The sequence below is a fragment of the Prionailurus viverrinus genome, chromosome D1 (assembly GCF_022837055.1).
Source record: "Prionailurus viverrinus isolate Anna chromosome D1, UM_Priviv_1.0, whole genome shotgun sequence".
In the NCBI taxonomy this organism is placed as follows: domain Eukaryota; kingdom Metazoa; phylum Chordata; class Mammalia; order Carnivora; family Felidae; genus Prionailurus; species Prionailurus viverrinus.
Window position 1 is genome coordinate 64816802 of NC_062570.1, and position 13196 is coordinate 64829997.

Here is a 13196-nt window from a genome sequence, read left to right on the forward strand (position 1 = left end):
TCAAAATGGGAACTTTCACATGACTCTTCCATCGTGCCCAAATGAAAAAGCATTAAAAGAAGTTACACTTTTCCTGGACTGCCCTAGTAGATACCCTCCAGTTACTAGCTTTACCCCCTTTCCTTAGGTCACCCTATTCTGAGAAAGCATGCCCCCCTTCAGATCTGCCCAGGCAAATCTTTACTCCTGTGTTTTTGGAAAATCCCTTCCCATATCCTCTGTTCCCAGCAGACAATTTCTACAGTGTATTGTCTCCAGCAATGTTCTCCTAAAGTCTGAGTTATTTGGCCAAGATCAGGCTTCTGGGGGCCTTCCTCAAGACTGGATTGTGCCATTTTAAATCTGACCAGTGAAAAGTAACATTAACTCTCATATTTAATCCCTCTGAGATTACCACACACCAATGCTGAGTGCAGGTGGTAAGATGTGCACAACTCAGATATCAATTCTCAGAAACAATACAGCCTAGATCCCAATGATGAGCAAAGAACGTTTCCCTAAAGCATCATGTTGTTGGCAGACCTGTACCCCCAAGGAAGGGAACCCACCAATGCACACTCCCCCCACCCTGCCACCCTCAGGCTTCTATAGGCTTTGCAGGTGCACACGGGGCCTTTCCACATCCACTCGCCCTTTGGTGGCGTCCTCAGACGTCTTCTCCAGGTGCCTTGCAGAGAAGTGTGAGGGTGTGTAGACTTCTGTTTCTGCTCTCTGAGGATCAGGGTGTTGGTGTTTACCCTTCTAATCAAATGTAAATGCTCAGTAAATGCTAGCTTTCCAAGGCAGAAGAATCTAAGGACATGGTTTGAGAAGGCAGAGACCAATTCACAGCCCTTAAAAAGTGAGCCAGAGAAAGATTACACGTTCCAAGAGCATTCCAATGTACTAGCAATTTTTAAATGTAGACTTCAACATCTTTGATTCTTCAGAGATGAAAAAACAATCTGCAGTAAGGTTGAATGTTGAACCTTGGCTCCAAATCTGGCAATTTCTTTAGGGTTGATTCTTGAAGGGAAATCACTGGCAGGGGTAGAAGAAATTTTCTAAGACCCTTCAGCCCTTTTTTCTTAACATAGGACTGCATAGTTAGGGGGCCCATTTTGCCATTCTGGGCAACCATTTTGGGATGGGGTAACCGAAGTCAGGAACTTTCTCTGCTGAAGGAAAAATGGCATTTCCACCCACAGAGCTGCTTTGTTTGAATGTCTTTGTGCTTTGTTAACCGGAACAGTGATGATGAAGGGAAAGAAAATGACGTCCTGAGGAGATTGCTGCATTTATGCTACCAGTGCTGGTGGTAACAACATGTGTTGGCCGGTAGAAAAGAAAGAACTTTATTACTCTGAAGCAGAAACTTGATAGAAGCTAAGGTCCGCTGGTATTTATAGATGTTTCAGTATAGCCTTATAAAATATCGCCAACAATATCCCTGTAGGAAAAACACTTTGTTACAGCAAGTCTCCAGCCCCAATCTCTTTCTTTTCCTAATGAAATATTTCTTTTTTAAGTATCATATTTGATAGTGACACTTTATAAGACTCCTCTCTGAGGTTATAGAAGAAGGAATTTTATTGTCTTTTTTCCTCTAGTATCAGGTTTTACTGATTTGCATCCCAGGAGGCACTGCTATAGAGGGTGCCTGTCACACCCACAAAATACTACATTTTTATTGTTAATTTCGTTTGCATATGTTTGTCATTTTTCTTGAGCTGTCTGCATTTTTTTGCCCGTTTTTGTTAGTGTCTGTCTGACAAATTTCTGTCTGCTCTCTCTATATTAAGATATTAAGCTATGTCTCATTGTGATAAATTATTTTTTAGGCTTCTCGCAGAATTTTACTTTATTCTCTGACAGTTTGATATATGGAATTTTTATGTTTAAACTGAGGTTTGTGAACTTTTCCTTTGTGGTTTCTTCCATGTTAAATGTTTTTGACGATTTGTTTTTCAAGTTTATTTATTTATTTTGAGTGAGAGAGAAAAAGGGTAAGTCAGGAAGGGCAGAGAGAGAGGGAGAGAGAAAAAATCCCAAGCAGGCTCCATGCTGTCAACCTACGAACCGAGATCATGACCTGGGCTGAAGTCAGATGCTTAACTGAGCAAAAAACTGTGTTCACATCTTCTCTTAGGGATTTATTTTGGTATGTGGTGAAAGGTAATTTTATTTTTCCAAGAAAAAGCAGCAGTGTGCAATGTATAAGTCAGGCAGACTCCATCACATGGTTGGATCTCATCTTTGTGCAGGGATTTTCTGAGTTGGTCTCCTGAGTCTACTGCCCTTTGAAACTGTAGCTTTATGAGGGTTTCTAATCAGACTATTTTATTGCCTTTCTCCTGTATTCATGGTCAGTGTCTGGTTTATCCTGAATGTGAGAAAGCCTTAGCTTCAAGGTCCTTTACTTGCACCTGAGTGTCTTCTAGTATCTAGAGAGAGTCTAGTCAATGTGCTGGTGTTGCCATGGGTTTCGCAAAATTTTCCTAAGGTATTTTAACACGTCCAGTTTGGGACTGCCAACTCAACTCCAACCTTCCCATTGTCTACATATTGCCTTCTGTCAAATGACGTTGGAGCAGCATGGGCATTTTGGGGACCTGGCTAAGGGAAAGTTGAGTTTTGGGTATCCATTTAGTTTGGATTTGTTGGGATGTGCGTATGTGGTTTGCACTCACTTCATGTTTAGTTGACTAGCTGTCCAATATAAAAATGGCTCCAGGATTACTGCTACTTCCCAATGTGCCAGTTTGCCCAGCACTCTGATACAAAGACGCACAGTTGGAGATCATGTCCCAGTATGAACGTGCACTCTGATATAAAAAGGCAGAGTTGGAGATTGAGTCCCAGTATAAATGTGTCCTTTGGCACTCAGTATCAGAAGGATGGGGTGGTGGAAAAGAAACATTTCAGATGTATAAAACCAGAAGCTATTCTGTGAAAACTTTTTCCAGTTGTTAGATCTGCAAAATCCCAGGCAAGGGATTCAGTTCTCTTGGACACTTAGGGAAAAGAGAAGTTCTGTCTAGGCAGAAATGCACTAACGAAGCTTATACTTCATATGTTCTCCCTCTTTCACGGGGAAGGCATATCTGATAACTTGTTACATCGTTTTAACTGTGATTTGGAAAGATGTTTAGGAACATGTCAGTAAAGCAAGGGATTTGGCTGTGTCTGAAAGGTACCTTCTCTGTCCTCTCTAAATGACTTAAAAGTTTGTTCAGCTAAGGCCCTGGGCGACCCCGGAACTGAGAGAACCTGGGGTAGGGGCAGGGCTGGGAAGGGGGAAGAAGGTGAAGAAGAATCAGGGTCTGCTACTGTGAGAACAACCCAGGGGTGGGAGGGTGGAGACCATTTACAAAGAGGGACATGAGAATTCTGCTGAAGACAAGCACCAGATTTTTAGAAGGTTCTGAACATGTGTACAAGACCGAGATTTTCAAATTATCTCAAAAACACTTATTTTTCCTTCAGAGCTGAAATATTCCTCTGGTATATCGAATACCCATTTTTACCAATTTCCAGAAACCAGAAAAGGAATGCAATAAAAAACTAATAGAATGTGAAATAAAAGTGATAAAATGCACATTTGAAATTGAAAGTATTCTCACATTAACAATAAACAACAACAAAATTCCAGATCATACCAAAAGCGGTAATTCGTTGAAAGCAAAAGATAAATTCCAAACAAAATCCGTGAATAGTTTCCTAGATTATTGTTCCTATAAAGTGAGTCATATGAGCACACTGGAAAACTGAAAATTTCTTGATTTTTATGGGATGGAATATATCGACAAAGGTAACAAACTCATAAAGGAATTAATAAAAATATGTCTAGATTTCATAATGGTTTTCAGTTTCATTAAATTTATAATTTTTCTGTGATTTCTCATCCTAAATGAGAATTGGTCCCCAATTCCATACTCAAATTTTGTACTTTTCTTAGAGGGCCCCCCAAATTTTGTAAGTTCTAGGTCTCACAAAACCTGGATCTATACCTACTCGTGTCCCATTACAATCCAGGTTCCAGACTCCCAGTTGTCTGGCATTTACCCCAAGGCACCTAGAATCACATTTTCTTGTCATTTTGGTCTTCTAACTCTTTCACTTTAAGAATAACTCAGCCAGGCATTCAAATATATATATATATATATATATATATATATATATATATATATTTTTTTTTTTTTTTTTTTTTTTTTTTTTAACCAGTGTGTTGGGGGTACTTTTCTGGAAGGAACCTTACAGGCTCTCCGGTTTTCTACATTCCATAAATCCTGCTTCGTTTTTTCCCAATGAACATAAGAGTCGCTTTGTCAACCTCCCTCACCCCAGACTCCATTGAGGTTTTGAGTGTACCATTATAGTCACACTTTAAATGAAAAATTAATGTCTTTAAGAACTGATGGCTTTGTAATACCCAGTCATCCTGTCTAGGAACACGAGCTAGCTCTTCATTTATTCATAACTCGATGCTGCTCAGTTGAGTGTTACAGTCGCCACCTCTCCCTGCACTGCCCCCCCCTCCCCCCCCATCAGCACACAACACATACACATTGCTTGTAAAAGCAACTCCTGGACATTTTAGCATTCTGGTTACTATAAGTGGGACTTTTAAATTACCTTAAGAGAAATGTTAGTATCTGTGCTACGGATTTTGTAAGTCCCATAAATACTATGTATGTGTCTTATAAGTAGCCACCTTACTGAGTCCTCTTAGATTTTCCAGGTAGGCAGTTACCTCATCTGAGAAGAGTGACTTGCTTTTCCTTCTACTTTGTATCCTCCTTTCTCTCTCTTCCTGAACTGGCTGCACTCTCAGACCAGTGTGATTAGTCCTGATTAAAAACATTATTTTTATTGACTTTAATGTGAATGTCCCTAGTGTTTCATTAAGAAAGGATTAGTTGTTTGGAAGTTGTTTTTAATGTTGTTTTTTTTTTTTTTTAATGTTAGAGAACTGACCCCCTTCTCCTAGTTTTCTATACATTTCCCTAAAAACACTGTTGATGCACAAAAATCTTGTCAATAACATGATTGGTTGTAGATCGTCCTCCAAATGGAGCGTGACTCTGGGCTTGTGGCACACGGTGCCCAGTAAGTGGACGGATGGCGATTAAACACAGCCTCCCGGGGATCGCAGAACTGGCCCCTGCTGACAGTCACTGCAGACTTGAAATTCAGACCAGGTGTTATCAAAGGAAACTCTAGAGTCTACCGCAAATGAGAATTATAGTGGAATTTTGTACAACTAGACCCCATGTTGGGATGGTTTAAAACCTAGTTCCCTTTTTTATGTGGCTCCATTGTGTTCAGATGCAGCCTCCGGCTCTCCCACTAACAGGGACATGTTGTCTTCCTGCTTCCCAGTGACGCCGGTGCCCCCTTTGCCCAGTGGAGCACAGAGCGTGTGTGTGCGTGGCTGGAGGACTTCGGCCTGGGTCAGTACGTGATCTTTGCCAGGCAGTGGGTGACTTCTGGCCACACTTTACTGTCAGCTACCCCTCAGGACATGGAAAAGGTAAGGGCTGAGCCCTGGGAAGGAGGTTCCCATTTCTCCTCAAACCAATGTCTGGGGAGGTGAGGCCCCCACTTCTCTATCCCCTGCCCTTACACACACACACACGAGGGTGGGTGGAAGAGGCTGAGATTTCCTCTGTCACTGCAGGTTGATCCCCTGCACTGTGCAGGGGTCCCCAGGTGGACTTCCATGACGCCCTCTGAGGGTCAAACTGCCAGCTGGAATTTCATATCTGTCTTCATCTTTCAATTTCAGGAGTTAGGAATTAAGCAACCTCTGCACCGGAAGAAGCTGGTTTTAGCAGTGAAAGCCATCAACACCAAGCAGGAGGAGAAGTCCGCACTGCTCGACCACATCTGGGTGACACGTAAGGACAGGCAGTAGATGTAATATGTTTCCAGCAGCTCCTAAGGGTAAAAAAGCATTTCCCTGGGAGTATGTGGCTCACAGACTGCAGTCTACTTGGGAAAGGCACGTAGATTACTAAACCTTATGGGGAATACAGCTGCACTTCAAGATGATGATTTGTTGCTTTTTATTTATTTATTTGCGTGTATAGTCTCCCATTCTTAGGAGCCCTAACACACCCATTTCTTCTGGTTTCTGTAGGTTGGCTTGATGATATTGGCTTACCCCAATACAAAGATCAATTTCATGAATCCAGAGTTGATGGGCGAATGCTACAATATCTGACTGTGGTGAGGATTTTCCCTTTCAGTGTTTCAGTTGTCCCTGCAAGCACTCAGCGCAGGTATCCCCACAGCAGTTATTTTAAACCTGATTCCACCTCCTCCCTCATATTCTTAGGGTCTTTAAATAGTATTGTTCATCACAGAAGAGGTCGGAAGTAGCAGAGTATGAACACCATGCTACGAAAAGCTGCTGTGTCCACATGCCCCTTCCTGAGATGTGGTAGACTTGTCTGTGTGTGGTCTGGGAAGGAAACTGAAGGATCTTAGTCATTTTGGAAACTCGGGTTTATTAACCAAAACATTTCTCTTCCAGAATGATCTCCTCTTCTTAAAAGTCACGAGCCAACTACATCATCTCAGCATCAAGTGTGCCATTCATGTGCTACATGTCAATAAGTTCAACCCCCACTGCCTACACCGGCGGCCAGCTGACGAGGTAAGGGTAGGACAGTACCTATCCCAGTAACCCTGAGTCAGGACACGTGCACGATTGGGTATGAGAAAACAAGAATGACCTCAGCGCAACATGGCTGCCTTTCGGAACAGGGCGCTTAGGATTCTTCCCTTTGCTAGTGCCACATGGTGCCCCAAATACCCGTTGCTTGCATTTTGTGTCCCACAACGGACATTAGACCTCCAAGCTCCCACCGCTCTTGGGGGGACACATGCTCAGGGCTAGAGGCGATAACAGCAAGTCTTTCAAAGCCATTGCAGTGATCAAAGATGATGAGCAAGTGGAGCAAAGGAGAAGGAGGGGAAAGCAAAACAGACAGATGGGGTCAAAGTAGACGGAGGAGAAAAGGAACCAGATGTTTCAGAACAGATCCCCCTACTTGCAGATATGAAATTAACTGACCTCCAATCCAGGTGCACAGGGGATCCCTGCGCAGGTTTTGCTAGAGCAGAAGTCACGTAGGTAAACACAGCAACCCTCATTCTGGAGAAGTGCCTGATAATGTTCTATGTACCTCAGAGCGCTTGTTGGGCCCTGTCTGCTATATTCCTAGGATCTAGTATTAACTCTGCTTCCTGAGGGATTAGAAACTCCTTCCCCTACCTTCCATTTCATTTTTGTCGAATACAAATATGTTTTGGATGCCTTCTGTGTGTCAGGCACGGTGCTGGACATTCTGAAGACCAAGATGCCACTTAGGTATAAGCGTCTTAATGTGTGTTCCCCTAAAACATTTGGCCACGCCATGGAGATCTTTTGTCTGTTAAACACTTGGCTCGTAAATGATAGTCCTCTTTAAAGTTTTGTTGAATTACTGAATGAATGACTCCATGCCTTCATTTACTGGTCCCAGTGTTAACCAGATGATTAGGGAGTTTCAGGATTCTGGGCCATCAGATATTTCAGTGTAGAAGAGCTTGCAAGATTCTGTGAGAGCTCTACTACTTGGAAACTGGGAAGGCTCTCGGATGGCTGGGATGGCTGCCTGGGTCTCTGGGCATGAGGGCTGCCTTCTGGTCAGGCATCTGGGGCAGGCTTATTCGCAGGGGCTGGCCCCCAGAGAAGACCACAGGTAGGACCTATTAGACCTAACTTTTTCACTCTCCTTCTCCCTCTCACAGAGTAACCTTTCTCCTTCAGAAGTTGTACAGTGGTCTAACCACAGGGTGATGGAGTGGTTGCGATCTGTGGACCTGGCGGAGTACGCACCCAATCTTCGTGGGAGTGGTGTCCATGGAGGCCTCATTGTGAGTGGCTCTTTAGCCTGCTTTGGCATAAACTGGGCTATTCAGAAACTTATTTCTCAATGGCCAGACATAATTCCTAGTAAAAAATATTGGTAGCTCATCTGAAGCCCTTGCTTGCATCAATTGAAATCTCAAAATATTTGATAATTTGCAATTGGGAATTAACATACCTCATGGAAACAGGATGGTTTCTGGAAGAACTTCCGTAGCAATAGACCCAGAGGATTCCAAGGACAAATGAGTTGCATGTCAGACTGTACCTAGAGTGATGCAGTGGCTGGGGAAGTGAGGGGCTGGCCACCGAAATGTAACTTCCTGCTTGCCACGATATGATCATGATGGTCACTCAGATCTGTCAAGTGGTAAAGCCAGTAGGGAAATGAAGGGATGGTTCAGACGTCAGAGTGGACCCTGGGAGACCATCTTATCCAAAGAGTCACAGCTCTCTGCTGGCCTGTGAAAATGAGGTTGTCAGTCAACAAATGTGGTAGCCAGGCCCTGTGCCAGGAAAAGAGAGGGGAGTGGGATACAGGACAAGTGGATAAGCTTCAGCCCTTGCTCTGGAGGCACCCCTGGGCCCACAGAGGCCTGTTTCTCACTGTCACCACCTGGAGCCATCTGTGGTCATCACTGCGTGGCTCTGTCTGTGCTTTCTTCGTAGATCCTGGAGCCCCGCTTCACTGGGGACACCCTGGCTATGCTTCTCAATATTCCACCGCAGAAGACGCTCCTCAGACGTCACCTAACCACCAAATTCAATGCCCTGATTGGTCCTGAGGCTGAACAGGAAAAGCGAGAGAAAATGGCCTCCCCGGCTTACACACCACTGACCACCACAGCCAAAGTCCGGGTGAGTTGCCAGACCCTCTCTGGGGTGGTCACAGGGGCCTGCCTTCTAGCACCCATGTTGTACTGAGTTTGGCCCAGTGCCTGGAGCCAGACCAGCGTGTGCCGCCTGGACAAGGAGGCTCTCTCGGGTCCTGCCCTGAGAGCTCGGTGTCCTTGTCCGTGTTTGTTAGGCCAGTTGCCTGCCATACCCGGGTCCAAGGAAGAGAGTACAGTTTTCTTTGCACAGACACCATGTCCAGGAAGCATCTCTTCTCAAGCAGCTGGCACTTGTCCTCTACCCCAATGCCACCTTGACTCATCTTGCAAGTAGATGAGTACATGATTCTGAGTTCCCTTCAGTCAGGCTCATCTGTGTGCCATGGGGTCTGAGAACTGTCCTGGGGCACCTGGATGGCTCCGTCAGTTAAGCATCTGACTTCGGCTCGGGTCATGATCTGACAGTTCATGGGTTTGAGCCCCGTATCGGGCTCTCTGCTGTCAGCACAGAGCCTGCTTCAGATCCTCTGTCCCCTTCCCTCTCTTCCCCTCCCTGCCACCAAATAAATAAAACCATTAAAAAAGAAGAACAACAGCTGTCCTGCCAACACAGGGAGCGCTCCTGTTCACAACTGGCCGTGATTGCCTGTGCTGTGGAGGTGGCCAACACACAGCGGTCCAGGGGGCCAGAGATTATGCAGGCACCAGCACCACTCACTGGGGGTCTCTGAATCTCACAAAGCCGGTTAGAAACTGCCTGAGCCGCACTGTCCTCAGACCGTGTCCTTATTAGACTGCAGATCCACAGACAGAATCTCTGGAGGCCAGGCTGGCCCTGTCCGCAGCAGCACGGTGATGCCTAGATTTAGCTACAAGTCATGCACAGACCTCCTTCCCCAAGGGAGCAGGACCAGAAGTGTGTCTGGGGGATACCAGCAGAAGTAGCACTGGGTGAAGCTAGAGCAAGCAGGAAGGGCCACCTGGGGCTCTCCAGCATGGCCTCCCCAGGGCAGGGGGCTCTGCGAGCAGCTGATGCAGCAGCTGTGTGAGACGGGTCCTCCGCCTCAGCACCCTCTAGAAGCTCCTAGGCGCCTCCCCACCCCCGGGGGGGAAGTAGAATGTCACTCATGGGACAGCAGGACCTGGGTTTCTCGCACACAGTCTTGAAGGAGCAAGATTCTCCTTCCTCGTTCGAGATTATTTACCTGTTGCCTGTCCCTAGCCGGGAGCTCTATTTTGTTGAGAATTTTTCTAGAAGTAGTTTGCCTCATTCCTTTCCTCATGGGCCAGCTCTTAACCATATTGTGAGTCCTGTCTGCACACTGACTTGATAATCTCGCATTTGTTGTGTTTTAGCCAAGGAAACTGGGATTTTCACATTTTGGAAACATAAGAAAAAAGAAATTCGATGAATCGACAGACTACATTTGCCCAATGGAGCCCAGCGACAGTGCTGGTGACAGTCACAGGGTCTACAGTGGCTACCGGGCCCTCAGCCCCCTCGATGCCCCTGAACTGGATGGGCTGGACCAGGTGGGACAGATTAGCTGATGGCCTTGTTACCTGTCTTCTCTGTGCACCCGAGAACTTCACAGTAACACTGTGTGTGTCACCATATAACTGCACCTCACCCCCTGCACCTGTGCATGCCTTGCAGAGAACATTCCAGCTGTTGTGTACCCCAGGCCAGTGTCTTTGAACTCTGAGGGTGGCCAGGGTACGGAGTTGCACTTTTGCTAAGGGGCCAGGCTTTGGGGACTGTTGCCAGAGGTGGACTCGGGAGGAAAGACACAAAGATGCTTGTATATTTTTGTAATTCTTAATGGCCATGTTCAGCACCGGTGGAAACACACGAACTTGGACACTGGTCCAGAGGTCACAGATGATTCCCAGAGGCTTGGCTCTCGGGCCCTCCACTGTGCTTCCAGTTGAGGGGCGATCTCAAGTGCCTTAGGCCTGTGGCCACAGAGTCTTGGCTGAGATCCAAGGGACAGCAGCAGGGATTGCTGCCACAGTGATGGTGTAACTGTGTTGTGCCTTAATACAGAGGTGGTCGCTTCTTTCTGGTAATAAAAACAATATTTATGTAGAAAGCAAACAGGGCCGTGTAGCTCTAACCTCACTGGGGGATGAGAGCTGGGCACAGCTGGAGAGGGAGTGCTGTGTACGGCATGGCCTGAGAGCTGGTGGCACCGTGCCAGTCCTTGGCCAGGTGCACTCGGCCTTTGCTAAGTGTCATGGACAAGGGGGCTGGAGCAAGGAGGGACCCCGTATTCTTCAGAGGGGTCCATGGCCTCTTCACTTCAGGCTCCACCCACCTCCCTCTATGAAGCCATGGAAAGCCTTGTGCTGACTGTAGGTCACATCTGTCATGCAGACCCCAAAGTTGGTTTCTGTTTCAGAGGCATGAGCCACCTGGGGGGAGGGGGGGAGACAAGAAAGTGGCCTCGCTGATAACAGCCTCTTTTCTTTTGTGTGGTTTGTCAGCTTCTCTGTTATTGGCCTGGCTGGGCCCATAACCAAGCGTGGGGGATGGTCTGTCTGTTGGCAGAAATGGAACAGCCCTGTCCTCCTGATTTAGAGTCTGGCTAACTGATAATGGCTCTTCCAGATGGGCCTTGTCTGGACGGGGACTGAGGGAAAGACACATCTTGCCAGTCTGGATTCCTGCTCATGAGATTCCAGTTTGCCCTGGGGCAGGTTTTGGCCCTGCCGGGTCCCCTGGACCTCGTCTGCAGAATAACAGTGGCATCGTAACTGTCTGGCGGCAGGGGCAGGGCTTGATGGCCCCACTGAGGGCACTCTGCTTCTGTCCCAGATGGAGACAATGCCAAGATTTGCTTCTGAAACTACCAGCAGCCCCAGGGATGGCTGATGACCACAGGCCATGACCTCCTGCCGCCGTCCCCCCGCCCCCCTCACTGAAGTCAACCAGTGAGAACTGGACAAACTCTCCAGCTGGCATGGCTGGTGCTTGATCCCAGTACCCAGGACACTAAATGACAGGTGCTCCTTAGGACGGGTACCTGGACCTTGCTGTCATAGAGCCCCAGGGCAGGCTTAGGTCCTTTTTTCCTGTAGTCTTCTGGTGAGAGAATCTCTGCATGTGCCTGTTCACAAACCCCACATGGAATTAGATCACTAGATCTCTGTGCAGCCTCAGGCAAGGCCTGTATCCCTTTGTGGGCCTCAATTTTCCCACCTAGAAAATGAAGGGTTGTACTTAAATCCCTCAGAGGATGCTTCTAGATCTATGGTGTCTAACTAGGCTTAAGGAAGGAGCAGACCAGCATTACCTGAGGAGGAGGGGTCGAGGGAGGCCCCTGGTAGTGAGGAAGGTCTATGAGCAGCTCCCTGAAGGTGCCCACCTGTACCTGTCCAGGGTCCTATTGGCACCAGAAATTGTGATTGTATTCGGCATCCCGAGGCCTTCATCCCTGCCGCTCCCTGCTCCTGGAGCTAGCTGGAGCACTGAGCATGTGCGGAAGGGAAGGGCTGCTTCTCACAGGCCATCTGTGCCCTCTTCCCGTGTGCCCCCAGTGCCGGTGCTGGCGTGGCCCAAAGGAGTGTGTGCGCACGGCTGTGTGGGAGACCAGAAGCCCTGCCCTTCCCAGGGACAGAAACAGCATGTGCTCTGCCCACCTGCCACTCCTCAGGCCTGGCCCTCTCCTCACCCACTCCCCCAGGACAGGACTTGCATGCCATCTCTGTGAATCACAAGCTGAGTCCACGTGTGTTGACCAGGCTGCCGCCCATTTTACAGATGGCGCCTTCGGAAGGCACTGTGACGCAGATAGGGCTCCTCTCCCAAGACATTCACCGTCTCACGGTAGGATTCTGACCCCTCTCTCCACAGCAGGACAGGTGCCGGGGTGGCCCCGTGAGTTTGGTACAGTGGTGCACAAGGCCTGAGACCCCCACCCCACCCTGAACCTGTGTCATCAGTGCCTCTGCCAGGAATCCGCAGGATGGTGCTAGGCATGGTGGCCTGAGCTAGAGCCAGCTCTGTGGTAGAAAGCAGCCCAGAAGCTTCTCCATGGGCCTGCTGCTGGGCCTTGAGCTGGGCCTTGAGTTGCTAGGGGCACTGAGACAGGTCCTGGGCCCTGAGCTGAAACCAGCTGAAGCGTGCCGGGTTTCAGTCGTCTTCCCAGGCTCAGGGCTGGTGAGGAAACCACAGTGCTCGGCAGTTCTGGGTCACCTGCCTATCAGCCTGGTGCCCGGGCCTCATCTCAGACCTGCTGGACACTGTTCTGCCCTCTCCACCCTTGACACATGTATTTCCTGTCAGGCTTCTGACTTTGTGGACATCATGGGCATGTGGACATGTCCTGATGTGCCTCATGAGGACAAGCTGTATCACAGGGAGGCAGCATGGTGTTGGGGAGGAGCGAGCCACTTTGGAGTGAGGCCAATCTGGTTCAAGGCCCTGCTTTGCCTCCTACTAACTCTGGAACCTCAGGCAAGGC

The 13196-nt window shown here is 47.8% G+C and overlaps 1 protein-coding gene across 14 annotated transcripts in view; it reads left to right on the plus strand.

Moving 5' to 3' along the window:
- PPFIBP2 (PPFIA binding protein 2) overlaps nt 1-13196 on the plus strand; it is a 157935-nt gene that overhangs the window by 127739 nt on the left and 17000 nt on the right. For 10 of the 14 annotated variants that reach the window (XM_047876792.1, XM_047876794.1, XM_047876793.1 and 7 more), the window contains 8 exons: nt 5362-5512; nt 5768-5879; nt 6122-6210; nt 6518-6640; nt 7780-7905; nt 8567-8755; nt 10087-10263; nt 12494-12559. In XM_047876792.1, coding sequence (XP_047732748.1) covers nt 5362-5512; nt 5768-5879; nt 6122-6210; nt 6518-6640; nt 7780-7905; nt 8567-8755; nt 10087-10263; nt 12494-12559 — 1033 coding nt within the window. Of the gene's footprint in view, nt 1-5361; nt 5513-5767; nt 5880-6121; nt 6211-6517; nt 6641-7779; nt 7906-8566; nt 8756-10086; nt 10264-12416; nt 12459-12493; nt 12560-13196 lie in introns of those variants that run through there. The other 4 variants (XM_047876796.1, XM_047876797.1, XM_047876798.1 and 1 more) reach the window with 2 other exon arrangements.